Consider the following 21,355-nt stretch of genomic DNA (forward strand, 5'->3'; position numbering starts at 1 on the left):
AAAAGGTTTACAGACATATTATTGTTATTAATGCTCTTGGAGGAGTTTCCTAGAATCATTGGGGGGGGGGGGAGTAACAAACCGGATTGCAGTCTAGAGGGGCCCTTCTAATTCATGAGTTCTGCCTCCCAACAACAGCATGCATCAAGTCAGGAAGAAGACGACATTGGATTTATATTCTGCCCCCCACTCAGAGTCTCAGAGCAGCTCACAATCTCCTTTATCTTCCTCCCCCACAACAAACACTCTGTCGGTGAGGCTGAGAGAGCTCTCTCAGAAGCTGCCCTTTCAAGGACAAGCTCTGCAAGAGCTATGGCTGCCCCAAGGCCATTCCAGCAGGTGCAAGTGAAGGCGTGGGGAATCAAACCCAGTTCTCCCAGATAAGAGAGCTCTGGCTGACCCAAGGCCATTCCAGCAGGTGCAAGTGGAGGAGTAGGGAATCAAACCCGGTTCTCCCAGATAAGAGTCCACACACTTAACCACTACACCAGACTGGCTCTTTCAACCAACCTTTCAAGGACAATCTCTGCCAGAGCTATGGCTGACCCAAGGCCATTCCAGCAGGTGCAAGTGGAGGAGTAGGGAATCAAACCCAGTTCTCCCAGATAAGAGGCCACACACTTAACCACTACACCAAACTGGCTCTTTCAACCACCCTTTCAAGGACAACCTCTGCCAGAGCTCTGGCTAACCCAAGGTCATTCCAGCAGCTGCAAGTGGAGGAGTGGGGAATCAAACCCCAGTTCTCCCAGACAAGACTCCGCGCACTTAACCACTACACCAAACTGGCTGTCCAAATCAATCAGGTCGACGTCTGACAAAATGCTTCAGCCATTGAAGTATGCAGAAAGGATGGCTATTCAAAGTTACTGCAGCTGAGACTCCAGGTTTTTACCATCCAGGCAGACTGCTCCTACTCAAGAAACTCTTCCACAACAAGCCTCAGAAGGATGTGGGTATTTGACTTGCCACGCACCTCCTGAAAGCCATTCTTAGTTACCCTCTACTCTAAAGGAACAGCATTCTCACCGGCAAGCGCTTATAAAAACCCGCTGGCCTTTTCCCGGCGCCACAACATTCTAACCTGCTCCTTTCCCGACACAACTGAACATTAATAGCTCTGAGCACAGTGCATGATCTTTCACAAATGCTTCATATGTCTGGTCAAACCGCGCCAAGGCAGATTTTTGCACAAGCATATATAGCTGGCCTGTTTGCCTACCAAGAAAAAACCATCTTGCACACAACAGAATAGCTTCCCGTGAAACGACGGCCAGGTCTGGGGACTTCACTCAAGGGTTAACTCCGCTGCAGGATTTCCTCTGCAGGAGCGCTTCCGGAACTGTTAGGCACGTGCCGCTGTGACACCCACCAACATTTAACCATATCCCTCCTGCAGTATTCTGGAATGCTCTTAACCCTTTGCCAAGTAAATAGGGTTCTTTAGAAACGTGGCTTATTTCAGAAGGTTTGCACTTTAAAACTGCGCTCTCCAGAACCAGAAAAGCCTGGGAGGGGGAAGAATGCCAGTTAACCTGCATACAGAGTTGCCGCTTGCAGAGAGAACACCACACCACATACAGATGCCAGGCAAACCCCACCAGCTGTATGTGGCTCTGCTCACTGTACCTCACTCCTCGTCTGAAGAAGTGTGCAGGCACAGGAAAGCTTACATTTATTTATTTTATTTATTTATATTAAGATTTATACCCCGCCCTTCTCACCTAAGTGTCTCAGGGCGGCTTACAACATAATAATTAAAACAACTTCAGTTTAAAACATTTAAAAATACAATTAAACCATAAATTAGTAAAAAACAAGATAGAATAAAACCGGCGGCCTATAGATACATTTTGTTCCATCCAAGATGTTTTACATTGTCAGCTAATGTCATAGGCCTGCCGGAAGAGGACTGTCTTGCAGGCCCTGCGGAATTGCCCTAGATCCCGCAGGGCCCGCACCTCTTCCGGCAGCTGGTTCCACCAATAAGGTGCCGTTATTGAGTAGGCCCGATCCCTGGTGGATTTTAGACGGGCCTCCTTTGGCCCGGGGACTACCAACAGGTTTTGTGAACCTGAGCGTAGTACTCTCTGGGGAACGTGTGGGGAGAGACGGTCCCTAAGGTAGGCAGGTCCTAGGCCATATAGGGCTTTAAAGGTAATAACCAACACCTTGTACCGGACTCGGAATATTACTGGCAGCCAGTGCAGACATTCCGAATAAAACTAAGTTGGTCTTAAAGGTGCAATCGACTCCTATTTTGTTCTACCGCACCACACAGTCACATGAACTTTCTATGCAGAGATCCAATCCTTCTGGTCTCTAAGGTGAACCATAAAGACATAGAGCTGGAAGGGATCTCAGGGGTCATCTAGTCCAACCCCCTGCACAATGCAGGAAACTCACAGCCATCTCCCTACTCCTCCAGTGAGCCCTGCTCTATGCCCAGAGGAAGGGAAGAAGCCTCCAGGATCCCTGGGTCAATCTGCTCCGCTGGGTTTGAATCTAGCTCACAGTTGGCCAAACTGGCTCGGGAGCCACATGAGGCTCTTTTACACATATTTTGTGGCTCTTGAAGCTCTCACTGCCCTGACAGCTGACTTGGAAAATGCATTTAAAGTTAAAGCTGCTTTCTTTCCACCTCTCTCTTCTGTTTTTCTTCCTTCCTTCCTCCCTCCCTCATCTTATGACTCTTGAACATCTGACGTTCATGTCTTGCAGCTCTCAGACATCTGACATTTATTCTATGTGACTCTTAAGTTCATCAAGTTTGGCCACCCCTGGGCTAGCTCATGTCGATTTTGGCCATTTGGGCGCTCGGTCCAGACAACTTTCAAGGGCCGCCATAGCTCCAAAGCTGCGACTGGCACGGGAGACAATTAAAAAGCAGCCCAATCTGCGGCGGGAGAATTGGCAACCTTCTGCAACCGTCGGTTTCACGTTCCTCGAGTCTTCCTTCCTCCCAGGCCTGGCTGCTGTTGGAAATATCTGGATGCCGCAGTTGCAATTTGTGCAAAAGGCAGGGGGGAGCCTCATTTAGGGTTGCCAATCCCCAGGTGGGGGCAGGGGATCCCCCGGTTTGGAGACTCTCCCCCTGCTTCAGGGTCGTCAGAAAGCGGGGGGAGGGGAGGGAAATGTCTGTTGGGAACTCTATTATTCCCTATGGAGATTTATTCCCATAGAAAATCATGGAGAATTGATCTGTGGTTATCTGGGGCTCTGGGGGGGGAGGGCTGTTTTTGGGGGTAGAGGCACCAAATTTTCAGTACAGCATCTAGTGCCTCTCCCCAAAATCCCCACCAAGTTTCAAAAAGATTGGACCAGGGGGCCCAATTCTACGAGCCCCCAAAGAAGGTGCCCCTATCCTTCATTATTTCCTATGGAAGGAAGGCACTGAAAAGGTGTGCCGTCCCTTTCAATGCGATGGCCAGACCTCCCTTTGGAGCTCAAGGATGCTCGTCGCAGCCTTGATCTTGGCTCCACCCCTAATGTCTCCTGGCTCCACCCCCAAAGTCCCCAGATAGTTCTTGAATTGGACTTGGCAACCCTAGCCTCCTTTCTCCCTCCCCGCCTGGCGAAGCGTGGAAGTCCTTTTGCAAAACCGCAACCTCCGCCGGGCCTCTTTCCCCGTTTCTATTCGCCTTCACACGTTCACAACGGCTGGCCTCCCGCGCAACCCCTCGCCAAGGGTTTAAGCCTCGCAGACGCCCCCCCCGGCCCCTGCAGCCAGCCCCGAGCGCAGCGCCTCCTCTGAGCACGTGCAGACGGCCGCCGCCTCTTCCCCGGGAAGCCCGAGGGGGCGTGCCGCAGCGCCCCTTGCCGAGGACGGGGCCGCCTTTCCCCGCGCCCCCGCCAGCCCAGCCCTGCCGCCCCCCGTGGGAAGGACGCTCTGCACGCGCCCAGAGGCCTCGTCGCCCCCCGGGCCCCGCCAGCTTACCTGGGCTCCCGGCTGCCGAGCTGCGCGCCCCTGCCCGGCTCCGGCTCCTCCGACCTGCAGCGCGCAGGCTCCGAGGCGGGGAGGAGGAGCGGCCACGTGAGGACGGCAGGAGGCGGAGGGACCCGGGAAGCCCCGCGGGCGCCGCTTCCCCCTTGCAAAGGCCCCGCCGAGCCCGGGCCGCGATTGCAAAAGGCAGCTCGTCCCATTCCAGCGATTGAAGCGGAAGAGTTTCCGGCTCGACATTAGGAAGAACTTCCTGACCGTTAGAGCGCGTCCTCGGTGGAACGGGTTTCCTCCTTGGGAGGTGGTGGGCTCTCCTTCCTTGGAGGTTTTTCAACAGAGGCTAGATGGCCACCTGACAGCAATGAGGAGCCTGTGAATTTAGGGGGAGGGGTTTGTGAGTTTCCTGCATTGTGCAGGGGGTTGGACTAGATGCCCCTGGAGGTCTCTTCCAGTTCTATGATTCTATGACTGTTAAGAGCGGTTCTTCAGTGGAACAGGCTTCCTCCTCGGGAGGTGGTGGCCTCTTCTTCCTTGGAGGTTGTTAAACAGAGGCTGGATGGCCATCTGAAAGCAATGAAGATGTTGTGAATTTAGGGGGAGGTGTTTGTGAGTTTCCTGCATTGTGCAGGGGGTTGGACTAGATGGCCCTGGAGGTCTCTTCCAATTCTATGATTCTATGACTGTTAAGAGCAGTTCCTCAGTGGAACAGGCTTCCTCGGGAGGTGGTGAGCTCTCCTTCCTTGGAGGTTTTGAAACAGGTTGGATGGCCATCTGACAGCAATGAGGTTTTGAAACAGGTTGGATGGCCATCTGACAGCAATGTGAATTTCGGGGGAGGGGTTTGTGAGTTTCCTGCATTGTGCAGGGGGTTGGACTAGATGCCCCTGGAGGTCCCTTCCAACTCTGTGATTCTATGAACTGCCTAACCGTTAGAACAGTTCCTCAGTGGAACAGGCTTCCTTGGGAGGTGGTGGGCTCTCCTTCCTTGGAGGTTTTGAAACAGAGGCTAGGTGGCCATCTGACAGCAATGAAGATCCTGTGAATTTAGGGGGAGGTGTTTGTGAGTTTCCTGCATTGTGCAGGGGGTTGGACTAGATGCCCCTTCCAACTCTGTGATTCTATGAACTGCCTGACCGTTAGAGGGGTTCCTGAGTGGAACAGGCTTCCTCGGGAGGTGGTGGGCTCTCCTTCCTTGGAGGTTTTTCAACAGAGGCTAGATGGCCATCTGACAGCAATGAAGATCCTGTGAATTTAGGGGGAGGTGTTTGTGAGTTTCCTGCATTGTGCAGGGGGTTGGACTAGATGACCCTGGAGGTCCCTTCCAATTCTATGAACCCATCTCCCGTTGTCATTGACAGACAATCTCACATTTTGTCATGCTGCTGTTTTGTTGCTTTCGCACGCTCGTGCTGCTCAGATCAAGGGTTTGCTCAATTTGTTAATTTTACTAGTGTGTCATTGTACCATTTTACATTCTAAACCACTGCCTACCAGATAATTTTATTTCACTGTCTTGGTTCTGTACCATGTAGCATTCTGGGTCACTGCCTACCAGCTCTGTATGGCTCTGCTCAGCTCTGTATGGCTTTGCTCGCTGTGCTGGATTCCTCGTCTGATGAAGTGTGCTCCGGCCTGCTGGTTGCAAGCAGCAGGAACAAAGAATGGGGCCAGGGCACCTTGAAGACCAACCAACCAAGACCTTTTATTTCCCCCCTTCTGTGAGCTTTCCTGTGCAGGCACACTTCCTCGGATACATTGAAGTGGAAGGTAACTGTCCATGCCTATAGGCCAGGGGTTTTCAAACTACAGCCCGCGGGCCAGATGCGGCCCGCTGAGGACGTTTATGTGGCCTGCCGGGTTATGGTAAAATCAGACCGGAAGTGACGTTCGACCTAAACTCGTGTTAGCAATGCACACTTCCGGCACTGGGCTGAGGCAGCAGAGACAGAGTGTGAGGCGATACCGAGGTGAGGTGAGTTCCCAGGCTGGGGTGTGTGGTGTGGGGAAGGGAGAGAGAGGCCGAAGACGGAGAATTGACGGCCCACGGCCTTGTACAGTAATGGCAGCCACCACAACAGTCCGGCCCTCCAACAGTCTGAGGGACAGTGAACTGGCCCCGTTTAAAAAGTTTGAGGACCCCTGCTATAGGCAGACGGTGAACTGCAAATCCCCTGGGAAAGGAAGGAAAGATCTTCTTTTGCCCAGTTCCCTGGATCCCATGGGAGAAATACAAAGAAAGCACCCTTAAGACCTACGAGTGCGAATGTTTTAAGCGTATTTTATTTGAAGCTTTTTAAAAATCTTTGTCTCTGTCCTTTATGATAAAGTTTATATCTCTGCTGCCTGGCCTTACATTTCATGACACGCACGGCCTGGCCCGACAAGGTCTCATTTATGTCAGATCTGGTCCTCATAACAAATGAGTTCGAATCGACACCCAATTTAGGGCCTTAAGGGTCAAGACCAGTACTCAACCTGAAGCCAGTGCAGCTGGCAAAGCACAGGCTGTGTGTGTGTCCTCAAAAGGACCCCTAGCCTTTGCACTCTGAACAAGCTGTAACATCCGGATCAGCTTCAACGGCAGCCCTGCATAGAGCGAGTTACAGTAATCAAGTCTAGAGGTGACTGTTGTGTGGATTACTACGGCTAGGATGGGGCGAGACAGGTAGGGTCAGTTGTAAGAATGCCAGCCTGGCAGTATTTGTGACCTGGGCTTCCACTGGCAAGAAGGCATCCAGGAGTACATCCAGCCTCTTGACTGGCAAAGTAGGATCGATGTTGTCCCTGTAAGACTTGATGTGTCGCATCCAAACTTAATGCTGTGCTGCAGTTCTTTCTGGTGGGTCCCAGACAGCTACAGCCAGTTTGGTGCAGTGGTGAAGTGCATGGACTCTTATCTGGGAGAACTGGGTTTGATTCCCCTCTCCTCCACTTGCAGCTGCTGGAATGGCCTTGGGTCAGCCATAGCTCTGGCAGAGGTTGTCCTTGAAAGGGTGGTTGAAAGAGCCAGTTTGGTGCAGTGGTTAAGTGTGCGGACTCTTATCTGGGAGAACCGGGTTTGATTCCCCGCTCCTCCACTTGCAGCTGCTGGAATGGCCTTGGGTCAGCCAGAGCTCTCGTAGGTGTTGTCCTTGAAAGGGCAGCTGCTGTGAGAACCCTCTCAGCCCCTCCCACCTCACAGGGTGTCTGTTGTGGGAGGAGGAGATACAGGAGATTGTAAGCCACTCTGAGTCTCTGATTCAGAGAGAAGGGCGGGGTATAAATCTGCAATTCTTCTTCTAATGCAGTGCTTATTCAATGTCCCGGTATGTTGATTGTATTGACTTACTCTTTGTAAGCCCCTCTGAGTCTCTGGGAGAAAAAAAAAAGGTAAAGGTGCAAGCACCAGTCGTTTTCGACTCTGGGGTGACACTGCTTTCACACCGTTTTCACGGCAGACTTTTTACGGGGTGGTTTGCCATTGCAGCCCCATGGCACAGAGTGGTAAAGCAGAAGTACTGCAGTACTGTGGTCTGAACTCTCTGCTCATGAACTGAGTTCGATTCCGACGGAAGCCGGCCCATGGTTGACTCAGCCTTCCATCCTTCCGAGGTTGGTAAAATGAGTACCCAGCTTGCTGGGGGGAAAGTGTAAAAGACTGCGGAAGGCAGTGGCAAACCACCCTGTAAAAGAGAGTCAGTTTGGTGTAGTGGTGAAGTGCGCGGACTCTTATCTGGGAGAACTGGGTTTGATTCCCCACTCCTCCACTTGCACCTGCTGGAATGGCCTTGGGTCAGCCATCGCTCTGGCAGAGGTTGTCCTTGAAAGGGCAGCTGCTGTGAGAGCCCTCAGCCCCACCCACCTCACAGGGGGGTCTGTTGTGGGAGAGGAAGGGAAAGGAGATTGTGAGCCGCTCTGAGACTCTTCGGAGTGGAGGGCGGGATATAAATCCAATATCTTCACCTTCTTCTTCTAAAAATTCTGCCGTGAAAACGTTGTGAAAGCAACATCACCCCAGAGTGGGAAACGACTGGTGCTTGCACAGGGGGACTACCTTTACCTTTTTTTGGCCATTGCCTTCCCCAGTCATCTACACTTTCCCCCCAGCAAGCTGGGTACTCCTTTGACCGACCTCGGAAGGATGAAAGGCTGAGTCAACCTGGAGCCGGCTACCTGAACCAGCTTCCGCCGGGATCGAACTCAGGTCGTGAGCAGAGGGCTCCAACTGCAGCTTTACCACTCTGCACCACAGGGCTCTGGGAGAAAGGCAAACTATAAATAACAAATACGTTTTTTAAAAGGAATCCTCGATGAAGGCAGCAAAACCTAAAGCAGAGCCGCTCGAGGGCTGAGTGGACAGGAGTTACCAGGCCAGCTGAATCAGGAAGGACGGCCCCAGAGCCAAACTCATTTATGCAGTCACTCACAACTTTTATGTCAGTAGCTCACAAACCAGAATTTTTGCTTACAAGACTCCACAGTTTAGAAGAAGTATTGGTTGTGATACTGCAAGAGTCTACATTTCAGGGGGCATTTTTTGTGGGCGTAAACACACAGGTCTGGAAGTCATGGCTGACTTCTGGCAAGCCCTACTGGGGCCCGGGGTTCAAAGAGGCGCCTCTATTGTGCGCTCCTGCCTCTTGGTTCTGTTGTTTCAAGGAGGTCTCCCATCCAAGCACTTGTCGGGCTGCTTAACTTCTGAGATCGGGCTTGCCTGGGCTATCCAGGTCAGGGCCAAGAGCTTAAAGTAGCAGTTTTTCTCCACGGGGAACTAATCTCTGTAGTCTGATCTTTCTGTAATTATACGGTATATTCAAGATGCCATAAATTTCACTTTCTTCACTCATAGAGCTGGATCTGCCTCTTCTGTACCCTTTGTTAGTTAACATGCCTATTTAAGGAATCTCCAAATTTTTTATCAACTGCTCTTTGAATGCTGGGGTTTCAGGATTTTTCTAGTACTTTTAAGTCTTCAGGAGACACTGTGGTAGAATAAGAACATAAGAGAAGCCATGTTGGATCAGACCAATGTCCCATCCTGTCCAACACTGTCACCCAGTGGCCAAAAAACAAACAAAACCCAGGTGCCTTCAAGAGGTCCACCAGTGGGGCCAGGACACTAGAAGCCCAGTTTCGCCCCCCTCCCCCGAGCACCAAGAAGACAGAGCATCACTGCCCCAGACAGAGTTCCATCAATAGCCTGTGGCGAATAGCCACTGATGGACCTCTGCTCCAGATGTTTATCCAATCCCCTCTTGAAGCTGGCTATGCATGTAGCTGCCACCACCTCCTGTGGCAGTGAATTTCTTTTATCTGTTCTAACCCGACTGCTGAGCAATTTGAGTGTCCACGAGTTCTTGTATTGTGAGAAAGGGAGAAAAGTTCTCTGCCTTTTCTATCCCATGAATAATCTTGTAAAGCTATAACATTAAGACTGAAACTGGGGAGTCCTGGCTTCTATCTCTGCTCAGCCCCGAAACCTATCAGCTGACTTAGTGTAACCCACCCTGCAGGGCTGTTGTGCAGATGATACAGGGTGGGAGAACCATGTACAGCGGCTTGATTTCCCTAAAAGAACGAGGGGGGGCGGAATGCAACAGTTCTCTCATGGCTGCCAACAGAACGCTTCTTCAATTCAACTTGACAACATAGGAAATCACAGCACCCAATATTGTTGGTAGTTCAGAATTCAAGTTAGTTTAAAACCTACTGGGGGCAGGAAGGGAGGGTGGGGTGGGAATGCTTCCGTTTGTTGTTGTTCAGTCGCACAGTCGAGTCCGACTCTTTGCGAGTCACGCCAGGCCCTCCTGTCTTCCACCATCTTCCGAAGTCTGCTCAAATTCGTATTTAGGAATAGTTTAAACGAATGGAGGACGTCCGCTTGCAGTTCTCAGCAAAAGAGCGCCCCCTGCTGAATGCCATTATGTCTGTAGAGTGCAACAAAAGGACAGATGAAACAAAAAAGTTCCAATTCGGTGGCACCTTTGAGACCAACGCATTTTTATTCAAGGTATAAGCTTTTGTGGGCATGCGCACGCCTTCAGACACAACAGCGGCAGCATCTCAACCCCGCTAGGATAATCCAGCAACGGTTACTTGCCACCCAGCCTGCTCTGGAGGCGTTTTAGTGAGAGCCCGGGTCATCACCGAAGCCTGGTAATTTCAAGGGGAGCCTGCTCCTATCTGTCTTCGGACTTGCCCAAAAACCAGAAGGGAAAGTCTCAAAGAGAAGGGAAGTGGGGCTCAGATGCTAGCTGCAGAACCTTCAGGCTGGTCCTTTCTTCTGGACTGAAAGGAAGTCCCGCCCCAAGGCAACGTGAAGGTCAGTTCAGTGTCCTGATCCTCGAAAAGAAGGTAACCCTGATACAGCCGAACAGGTCATTTCATAGAAAAAGAGATGCCAGAGCTCATTAGCACACCTCATTTGCATAACTCATTTGCATACGCCACACACACACATCCCGACATCACCGGAAGGTGCATTAAATTATATCAACCTTAAATCTGCCTTCAAATGCTTCTTGAATTATAATTGCCATAATAATACTTTACCCCCAGCATACTTTTCAAATGACCTTTTTCCTATGTGGCCACAGTGGCATGAGGAAGATTTCTGTCTGCTTTATGTTTTGGTTTTTTGTGGGGGGAAAATATTAGAGTTTGTCCAATCTTAAGAGTTCAGCAAAATTCTCAGAGCAAATAGGGGGGGGGGCGGGTAAATATTAGATTTATTAGATTTATACCCCGCCATGCCCCTTGCCGAGGCAGCCTCGGGGCGGCTCACAAAAAAGAAAGAGCACAATAAAATGTAGAGCTTCTGGAGCTCCGTGCCTGTGAGCTCCGGACCAAAACGAGGTCTGATGTTGGAGCGGCACACATACAAAAGCCGCCTTATATTGGATCAGGCAATCGGTCCATCAAGGCCAGTAGTTCTCCAAGGTCTCAGGCTGAGGTCTTCCCCATCGCCTGCTCCGCGGTCCTTCGAACCGAAGATGCTGCTGGGAACCGAACCTGGGATCTTCCGCACGTCCGGCGGATGCTTCATGCGAACGAGAAACCACCAGACTTCAGGAGGTCTGGAATGATAAAAAAGAAGCCTCCTGTTCTCAAAACCTTTTTATTTTTATCATTGGAAATCAGAAAAGGGTCGCTGGGCAACGAGAAGCGAGTAGGGAAGCTGGCCCCCAGAAAGCGGCCCAACGTTGGCTTCTTGAACTGGACCCCCGGGTCTTGGCCACAAGAAGCAAGGTGGTGGGAAGTCCCAGTGGGGAGGGGGGGGGGAGAGAACATACAAGGCACCTTCATTCTTCTCCCCATGGATCAGCCCCACGGTATTCAGACCGCAGCACCCCTCTAGTGCCTTGACAGAGAAGCACCGCTCCGAAGATGTGGAAGCAGCAAGATGGATGGGTCCGTCTCGGGAGTCTCCTGCAAACTGCATCTCGCGCGTGCACAAGCTACAGAGAAAGACAAAAGGAACTCCCGCTCCCAAGTCCAGCACAGCAACACTGGTGTTTGAAGATCCGATGGAACTATGCTATTGAAAAGAGCTGCCGGCCCCGCAGAGGCAAAGACTGCACACCCTCTGGTTTCTGGAATCGAAGGCACCAAAAGTGCTCAACGCGAGACCCTGCCCGCCCTCCTCTGGAAAGACAGCTCAAGCACGCGACCTTGCATCTTGCAGGCATTCATCCACCACTATGCTTGCCTTTCCCATTTACACATGCAGCCTCGATCCAAAGCGGGGATGCGAGCCCCTCCAAGCAGGAAAGCGGCACTTCACAGACACAAAAGAGCCCACCTCTCTCTTTCAGATCGTGTTCAGCATGGCTAGAACAGATACACCGGCTGGGGAACGCCGATACAGAGTCATGCTTGGTAGAGAGGAGTGGACCCGATTCTCAAAGGCCGGGGGGGGGGGCAGCAGGTTTACATTCCATCCCTACGGTGTCCTTCCAACAGGACCCCTTCATTTGCTCCCCCAATAGGTCAAAAGGAGTCCTTTTCCCTAACAGCATTAGATTTGAGTCTGTAGCACCTTAAATAACAAGAATTTCAGGGGAGGAGTTCTGACTTTTGGAACATTTCTACCAAGAAACGCTTGTTGGTCTGTAAGGCGCTACTGGGCTTGCATTATGTTTTACTGCAGCTACCCGGTGAAACTATTTCCCTAAAAGAAGAAGAAGACAACTGCAGATTTATACCTCGCCCTTCTCTGTGAATCAGAGAGGCTTACAATCTCCTCTATCTTATCCCCCCACAACAGACACCCTGTGAGATGGGTGGGGCTGGGAGGGCTCTCACAGCAGCTGCCCTTTCAAGGACAACTCCTGAGATAGCCACGGCTGACCCAAGGCCATTCCAGCAGGTCCAAGTGGAGAAGTGGGGAATCAAACCCGGTTCTTCCAGATAAGAGTCCGCACACTTAACCACTACACCAAACTGGCTAAAGGAAGAGGAAAAGAATATACCAGAAGAAGCAGGGCAAAACAGAACCACCTTCCTCCCCTCTAAGAGCCCCGGGGCACAGAGTGTTGAAGCTGCAGTACTGCAGTCCTAAGCTCTGCTCACGACCTGAGTTCGATCCCCGGCAGTAGCTGGTTTTTCAGGTAGCCGGCTCGAGGTTGACTCAGCCTTCCATCCTTCAGAGGTTGCTAAAATGAGTCCCAGCTCGCTGGGGGGAAAGTGTAGATGACTGGGGAAGGCAATGGCAAGGAAAGGAAAGGTTCTCTGTGCAAGCACCAGTCGTTTCCAACTCTGGGGTGACGTTGCTTTCACAACATTTTCACGGCAGACTTTTTACGGGGTGGTTTGCCATTGCCTTCCCCACTCTTTTACACTTTCCCCCCAGCAAGCTGGGTACTCATTTTACCAACCTCAGAAGGATGGAAGGCTGAATCAACCTTGGGCCGGCTACCTGAACCAGCTTTCACTGGGTTAGAACTCAGGTCGTGAGCAGAGTACTGCTACTTTACCACTCTGTGCCACGGGGTCGCTTATAGGCAATGGCAAACCACCCCGTCAAAAGCCTGCCGTGAAAACGTTGTGAAAACGTCACCCCAGAGTCGGAAACGACTGGTGCTTGCACAGGGGACCTTTCCTTTCCTCCCCTCTAGAAATTCTACAAGGAATTGCATCTCACCCTGCTGGGATTCCCACAAAATAAAAGCCCCCACCGTCACCAGTCAGACTGATGGATAGTCTGGTATTTAAGAATTGCAAATAAACAAAACATGACTAGCTAAACCACGGTAACGTTTCCCAATGCTATCCTTCAGTGGGCTGCTGGGCAAAATCAATTCTGCACTTTCACGGGATGGAGACGGCTTGCGGCAGTGGTCCTGATCCCAGCTGCACAGCAGAACGAGACCTCCAAGGGCTACCAAGAGCCCCCAGATGGCTTTTCCCTCACGCCCACGCCTATTGCTGTATGGCAACAAAACCACAGGGTTCGCCTGGATCCATGGATGACTCTAGAGTTTCGTTGACGAAAGAAGCCCAAAAGAGTCGAGTCGATATCTGCCTCTTCCTCGTGAAGCAATTTCCCTGCCCTCCAAACCCGTACGGGGGATAGCGCTCCCCCCCCCCGAACAAAGCTTCCTACAGCTGCATGCCCATTTTTGGGAGACCGCTGCAATCTGTTTGTGCCGTTTCTGCCATGCCGGCCTTCCAGGAGAACAGCACAAAGCAAAACAAACAAAAGTTAAGCAGAGAGCACGAAGAAGGCCAAATGGGCAGATCTCCCCTCCCACTTCCTGCACCGCAAACCACAGATCTCAGCTCCTGGGCAACCTCTGTGCGCCAGTCTCTACCATTTTCTATCCCTGCCCTGTTTGCAAAAGGTTCCAGACAGCCCACTGCCGCTCCCTCTGTGAACGCATCGAAACCGCCGGGAGCATCTCAGGAGCTGCGTCCTGTTGGATCAACGTTAGCGAATGAAAACGTTTTTCAAAGTTTGCTCTCCGTTCGGCGGCAGAGCTGAGCTATCATGCGAACCGGAGAGACCGCAGATGAAGGCCAAGCTACACCTCCCTTTCTCCAAAAGCTGCACTGCAGAATCCACCTGGCTTTAAAAATGAAACCACTTCCGCACTTCCTTCGACCTTCTGGGCAAATGTCTCAAAGGCTTCCACACAACTCTGCAGCAGAGCTACAAAGTGGGGGGGGGGATGTGGCTTAAGGCTGCCTGAGCGCAGGGCTGCATCTAGGGAGGGGTAGAGGGGGTGGGCACCAAATTGGGTATGGAGTCCATTCTATTCTATGGGCCCATAAGATACAACGGGCCCATAAGGGGGCGTCATTTTTTAATTTTGCCCCCTCCCCCCAAAAAAGCATGGAGATCTGGTTCTGCCCGAGCGCTGGGATCCCGAGAGCACATCAGCCTGTGGACACTGCTGCCGCCACACGACACCCCTCTGGCTCTGCGAGGAGTGGATAAAGCTCACCGGACCAGCGACAGACGGCGCCTAGGAACCTCCTTCCATCAAGCTGAGAAGCCAGTGCCGGATTAAACCCTGTGGGGGCCCCGAGGCAGTCAAAATCTTGGGGGCTCCCTTGCAAATTATCCCAGAGTTCCCACTCTACCACCCGCTGCAGCCTGCAGGCCCCTTCTCCAAAGCCCCTTTGACAAAGCTGTGGGGGAGAGGCAGAGAGAGGCAAACTTGGCGACGCCGCCGGCAGCAGCTGTGCCAGGCGAGTCGGGCGAAGAGCGGCTCAGTTGCTGGCTGCGCGGGCAGGCCAGGAGGGCTGCAAGCAGGGGGGAAACCATGGGTGAGCCAGCCGGGGCCTTTAAAGGCGTGGGGGCCCATAGGCCAGTGCCTACTTGGCCTAATTGTTAATCCGGCCCTGTGAGAAGCACAGCCACCTCCGCTGGAGTCACTCCGAACGTGAGACGGGCAGGGCCGCTTGGGTTGGGTTTTCCTCTGCGTTGCCCTCAAGGCTTCCCTCCCGAACTGAGAAGAGTACCTGCTCTGGCCGACCCTCCATCCGTTTCGTCCTCTTGTTCACTTGGCCTCCTACGAACTCCCAAGCCTTAGCTTGCCCCCCATTCCTACAATCCCCTCCTGTTTCCCCCGAGTCCCTCCTTTTCCCTCGTCGCCCTATCCCTGCCCTCCGTTCCCCTCTCGTTCGATTGGTTTTATGAGTTGCCCCTCATCTACTCGTGGGATACTTTTTGCATCCCACTCCGGCAAAGGGATGAACTGACTGCTCACGGGAAGGGGGGGGGTCGTTAAGGGACCCGAGGAGTGCAATGTGACCCAAGCCCTGCGCAGGCGACGTGGCTCCTTCATACAAACGACAGCTCTTCTCGCTTGATGCACTTACAGCTAAGCACAAGCAACAAGAGGCGGCCGTGGAAAAGAAGCACAGAAACCCAAAGGCTCACGGCTGCCAATTCTTGGCAGACCATTTCACAAAATAAAGGGTGTAATTCTTCAGAAATTCCAGAAGTGCAATATAAACGTTACAAAGACACAATTTCACATCTGTTTGTTCTCATATCCTTCACTTTGACCCGACAAAACTCCCGGTGAACCCGGGGCACTGCAAAGCAGCAGTTCAAAACACAATTAATTCCACTGCAGTCACTCCAGCGATTCAGAGGCAACGTCCAGTGCCCAGAGATTGCCAGTGGCATCGAAGCTGAACCTCAATTTCATGAGTCGGTCACGGGGCCGCAAGCTGGAGCCGGCCGTTTCACACGGAGGCTTCCTCACACGCTCGTACTGGAGTCGTGCAAATCTTCATATATCTACGCTCCATTCAAAAGCATTTTGAGTCAAAGGCGCTGACTCCTCCCAAGACGGCCAGGGAGTTTGTCGGGTCAAAATGAAGGATGTAAGAACAAACAGATGTGAAATTGTGGGGTTTTTTTAATGTTTATATTGCGCTTCTGGAATTTCTGAAGAATTACACCCTCTATTTTGTGAAATGGTCTTCTGCCAAGAATTGGTAGCCGTGAGCCTTTGGGTTTCTGTGCATGTTACAGCTACGCATGCACTTCATGACAGTGAGGGTATCACCGCCGAGGACAAGTTCTTTTTCCCAAAGCCCAGGAAAAGATGATTCGCTTCAGGATGGGAGATGCTCCTACAAGCCTGTGTTTTGCAGGGCGGGTGGGGGGGAAGCGTGGGACTCTCGATGGGCATCTAACATGGCAAGGCACGACAAAAGATAAGAACAGCGGTGGAGGTATTGCTCTGGCAAGGGGTGGCTTGGTGGATTCAGACAATGACTTCACGAGCGCATGCCAGTCAGAACTTGGGCCTCCTTCCCTTTCGCCTCCTGGGGGCTGTTGGACTTTAACGTTTTGCAGAGGATTTGGTGGGGGGGGGGCCTCAGAGGCTAACGGCAGGGCGCGAGCAGCAGGGGAGAAGAAAAACTATCCTTGCGTTTGCAAGCTCCAGCTGCTTAAAAGGGGGAGAGATGATGAAGAAGATGATATTGGATTTATATCCCGCCCTCCACTCCGAAGAGTCTCAGAGCGGCTCACAATCTCCTTTACCTTCCTCCCCCACAACAGACACCCTGTGAGGTGGGTGGGGCTAAGAGAGCTCTTACAGCAGCTGCCCTTTCAAGGACAACCTCTGCCAGGGCTATGGCTAACCCAAGGCCATTCCAGCAGGTGCAAGTGGAGGAGTGGGGAATCAAACCCGGTTCTCCCAGATAAGAGTCCACACACTTAACCACTACACCAAGCTGGCTCTTTAGATGACTAAAAGGGGACCCAAGTGGAGGGGGAGGTCCAAGCCGCCTGCGATAAGGCCTGCGGGAAGCGGGTCGGGTCCGAGACCAGGCCCCCAGGCACCGGTTGCGTTTCACAGTGTCTGCACGGGAGGAGAAAGGCTACGGCTACCAGGAACATGTGGTTCAGGTGGAACTAGAGCGTGACTGGACCTACTGAACGCTGTCCATCACCACTGTCTTTTCTTAAGTCCCCCCCCCCAAGCTCCCGGACGCTTGTTATGAGTGAGTATGACAGCCCTCGACTGAGTAGCTCTTTCTCACGCAAACGGCAAAGAGAGACCCTGGGAACTCCCACAGTTCAAGAGGCACATGTGGCTGATTTGGAAGAGAGAGGAGACGCAAAGGACATTCACCACAGAGAGAAAGGGTCTGCCCCCTCCAAGCCGTTTGGTGACCTTATGTCGCAGGTTCAGAGCTGGGGGGGGGGGGGGGAAGCCCAGTGTCCCATCAGCCCCTTTGCTCACCCCCTGCCTTCCTCCTGACTCAGCAGAGAGGGCAAAGTGACCCCCAGAGAGCAAGAGACCCCTCCCGCTATTCGCTTTCACCAACGCCCAAGCCCTTGAAGCGACATACGTCGTCTCCTTGTCCGGCCCTGGAAGGTACTAAAGCCATGCAAGGTTTTATTCTCCTATTTATACTGGGCGGGGAGAGGGAGGAGGTGTGGTGGGGACAGAGTTTCAGCTCTATTTATAGACAGCGGCCCGCTCAGCCTTTTCTGAAAAACAATTGCAATTCTAAAGCGACGGTTGTTCAGAAAAGCCAGAGGGTACAACAAAATCACCCAAGACAGCAGCTAGCCGGCCCAGGGAGATCGCCAGCGGGCTGTCAGTTTTAATATACACTCTGAAGAATGATTCAATTCAATTATTTACACTGCCGGCCGAGCGGCTGGCCTTGTTCTCCCCACTCAAAACACCAGCCTTTAAAAACAAAAAAAGACACTGCACAAACATGCTCGCCAGCCCTTCGACGGGCCGCCTCTCAAATATACAGAGCTATATTACAAACTATACAGAACAGGCTGGGGGAAATATAGTTAATGCTCGAAGGGGTGTGTACACGTCGGTAAAAAGGCTCTGTGGGCAAGGGAGTGCATGCGGCGTGCCGATCGGAGGGGGGGGGTTGTGGGAAAGCGGCCTCTCTTCCTCCGGCACCCCCGCAGCCCCCATCAGGACGTCAGCAGCTGAATGTTTTTCAACATGTCGTCAAAAGCCTCCCGGGACGGGGCTTCCGCGTTCTGGAAGGCGACCTTGATGCGGCTGTAGAGGCTGAAGGACTGCAGCTCGAGCCAGATGAAGCCGAAGCGGTCGTCGTCGAACAGGACGAAGACGCCGGGGGTTTTCTCGGGGCTGGTGAAGCCGTGGCCCGCGATGAGCCCGGTGCCGTAGAAGCTGAGCGGAGAAGCACACGAAGAAGGCAGTGAGAGACCCTTCCCTGGGGGACTGCGACCTCAGCCTGACAAACGAGAGCGCTCTGATACCTGCCCTTCTCTAGCAATGCTCAGAGACGGGGCCTCTTTCCACCACACCTCATCAGATCCACTGGTCCAGTCCCACTGCATGCAAATTCCACCACTTTTGGCTTTCCCTTCAGTTCTAAAGTCTCTTCTATTCATATGACCTCAGGTTGTTAATCATAGAGTTGGAAGGGAACCTCTAGGGTCGAGTCCAACCCCCTGCACAATGCAGGAAACTCACAAACATCTCCCCCTCAATTCACACGATCTTCATTGCTGTCAGAGGGCCATCTAGCCTCTGTTGAAAAACCTCCAAGGAAGGAGAGCCCACCACCTCATCACCACCATAATGGCTGATAGGAACATCCCCCCACCCGGCCTGAGCCTACTTTGACAGGGAGGGCGAGATATAAATCGAAGAAGAGATTAAATAAAAAGCAGAGAGAGTCCCACCAGGCCATTGCACTTGTCTTAGAAGAGCAATAAAACATTTTTGGCCTACTGGACCAGACCCTCGGTCCAGCAAGGTCAGCCTTGTCTACTCAGACTGGCAGCAGCTCTCCAGGGTCTCAGGCAGAGGTCTTTCCCATCACCATCATCTGGTCCTTTTAAACTGGAGATGCCAAGGATTGAACCTGGGACCTTCTGCATGCCAGGCAGAGGATCTGCCACTGAGCCACGGCCCTACTTCATGGCTCTCCAGGGTCTCAGGCAGAGGTCTTTCCCATCACCCACTATCTGGTCCTTTTAACTGGAGATGCCGGGAATTGAACCTGGGAGCTTCTGCATGCCAAGCAGATGCTCTGCCACTGAGCTACGGCCTCTCTCCATGGCTCTCAGGCTGAGGTCTTTCCCATCACCTCCTGCCTGGTTCTTTTAACTGGAGATGCCGGGGATTGAACCTGGGACCTTCTGCATGCCAGGCAGAGGATCTGCCACCGAGCCACAGCCGCACTTCATGGCTCTCCAGGGTCTCAGGCGGAGGTCTTTCCCGTCACCTCCTGCCAGATCCTTTTCAACTGGAGATGGCGGGGATTGAACCTGGGACCTTCAGCATATGCCAGGCAGATGCTCTCCCACTGAGCTACGGCCCCTTCCACTGTTGGCCCGTCACTGTCAGTGTTGCCTCTTCAAACAGGCAGCAGCTTTCCAGGGTCTTAGGCAGAGGTCTTTTAGGTCCCAGGTTCAATCCCTGGCATCTCCAAAAAAGGGTCCAGGCAAATAGGTGTGAAAAACCTCAGCTTGAGACCCTGGAGAGCCGCTGCCAGTCTGAGTAGACAAGACTGACTTTGATGGACTGAGGGTCTGATTCAGTATAAGGCAGCTTCATATGTTCATCACCTACCACTTGACCCTTTTAACTGGAGATGCCAGGGAAAGAACTTGAGATCTTCTGCCTCCCAAGCAGAGGCTGTCCCACTGAGACATGGCCCCTTCCCCTAATGCAGGGGTGGCCAAACTTGCTTAATGCAAGAGCCATACGAAAGAAATGCCAGATGTTTGAGAGCCGCAAAACAGAGAGCGAGGGAGGAAAGGAGGAAAATAGAGGGGGAGGAAGGAAGAGATGGAAAGAAAGCAACTTTAAATACATTTGCCAAGCGGCCAGCTGGCTTGGTGAAGTGATTTAAAGAGACAAATGCCTTCTCCAAGCCAGCCAGCGGGGTGGTGGGGGCTTTGAGAGCCACAAAATATTTGTGAAAGAACATATGAAGCTGCCTTATACTGAATCAGACCCTTGGTCCATCAAAGTCAGTATTGTCTACTCAGACTGGCAGCGGCTCTCCAGGGTCTCCAGCTGAGGTTTTTCACACCTATTTGCCTGGACCCTTTTTTGGAGATGCCGGGGATTGAACCTGGGACCTTCTGCTTCCCAAGCAGATGCTCTACCGCTGAGCCACCGTCCCTCCCCCAAGAGCCACAGCTTGGCCACCCCTGCCCTAATGTCACATTTTCATATTACCCATGAGAAAAACGCAGCATTTTAAAACGACTGGTACCCTTTCCTCCTTCCTATTTTTACTTAAAGCGCATCTCATGGGTTTGCCACAAGAAGGCCCAGGACGATCGTCTCTCTACGCACCCAAAACAGCCCAAGGTCATCTCCTTGAATGCAAGAAGAAGATGATGATATTGGATTTCTAGCCCGCCCTATACTCCGAATCGCAGAGTCTCAGAGCGGCTCACAATCTCCTTTGCCTTCCTCCCCGACAACAGACACCATGAGGCGGGTGGGGCTGAGAGAGCACTTGCAGCAGCTGCCATTTCAAAGACAACTCCTGCAAGAGCTATGGCTGACCCAAGGCCATTCCAGCAGCTGCAAGTGGAGAAGTGAGGAATCAAATCCAGTTATCCCAGATATACATCCTGCCCTCCACTTTGAATTTCAGAGTCTCAGAGCGGTCACAATCTCCTTTCCCTTCCTCCCCCACAACAGACAACCTGTGAGGTGGGTGGGACTGAGAGAGCACTCCCAGAAGCTGCCCTTTCAAGCACAACTCCTACGAAAGCTGTAGCTAACCCAAGGCCATTCCAGCAGCTGCAGGTGGAGGAGTGGGGAATTAAACCCGGTTCTCCCAGATAAGAGTCCACATACTTAACCACTACACCGAACTGGCTATTTATTTATTTAGAGCCCCAGATCAAGCAAGAGACTCCCAGCGAATCGTGCACCAAAGCACAAGGATATTTTTGGGGGGGTGGCGGAGAGTTGAAGTCTGGCAAGCCTGAGCAGCCCCATCCTAAGCAAGAGACATTTCCAGAGAACACAGACTGAGGCTGGAACGCACCAACAACTGGCCGGGGGGGGGGGGCGCTTACCACGCTCTGCAGGTCCGCGGGTAGTCCTCTTTCCTCGACGCGATCCCCCCTGGGAGGACGAAGGGCTGCGGAGGCTGCGGGGGCCCTTCTCCGGAGGCAGAGGCCTCCGCCCCGACTTCTTCCGCCGGGGAGGATGCAGCCGGCTGGGGCCGCCCCTCTTCCTCCGGCTCCCTGCCCTCCGGGGCGCCCTCCTCTTGCCACTGCTGCTCCCGCCTCACTTGCTCTTGCACCTCCAGGACGATCCGGGAGAGCTCGCTGAGGTTGCTCAGGCTTTCGATGTCGGGCAGGCGGATGGGATGAGCCAGCTCTATCTCCACGGTCTGCTGGCCGGCTGGGATGTTGGGGTCGCCCTGGAGTGGAGACGGGCAGGGAAGAAGGCAGAGCGATTGTGCTATGAATGGGAGGCCTTCGTACCA

The 21,355-nt window shown here is 52.6% G+C and overlaps 2 protein-coding genes across 5 annotated transcripts in view; both read right to left on the reverse strand.

Moving 5' to 3' along the window:
• KIAA0513 (KIAA0513 ortholog) overlaps window positions 1–4,061 on the reverse strand; it is a 118,637-nt gene extending 114,576 nt beyond the window's left edge. For both annotated transcript variants that reach the window (XM_060254216.1, XM_060254215.1), the window contains exon 1: window positions 3,938–4,061. The gene's annotated coding sequence lies outside the window, so the exon portion shown is untranslated. The remainder of the gene's footprint in view (window positions 1–3,937) is intronic.
• Window positions 1–21,355, reverse strand: part of FBXO31 (F-box protein 31) — a 196,873-nt gene that overhangs the window by 130,104 nt on the left and 45,414 nt on the right. For 2 of the 3 annotated variants that reach the window (XM_060254214.1, XM_060254211.1), the window contains 2 exons: window positions 20,940–21,289; window positions 17,619–18,057 (listed from right to left, as the gene is read on the reverse strand). In XM_060254214.1, the coding sequence (XP_060110197.1) occupies window positions 17,835–18,057; window positions 20,940–21,289 (573 nt within the window). In that variant the 3' untranslated portion in view covers window positions 17,619–17,834. Of the gene's footprint in view, window positions 1–17,618; window positions 18,058–20,939; window positions 21,290–21,355 lie in introns of those variants that run through there. The other variant, XM_060254213.1, reaches the window with a different exon arrangement.

This window comes from Heteronotia binoei, chromosome 14 (assembly GCF_032191835.1).
Source record: "Heteronotia binoei isolate CCM8104 ecotype False Entrance Well chromosome 14, APGP_CSIRO_Hbin_v1, whole genome shotgun sequence".
In the NCBI taxonomy this organism is placed as follows: domain Eukaryota; kingdom Metazoa; phylum Chordata; class Lepidosauria; order Squamata; family Gekkonidae; genus Heteronotia; species Heteronotia binoei.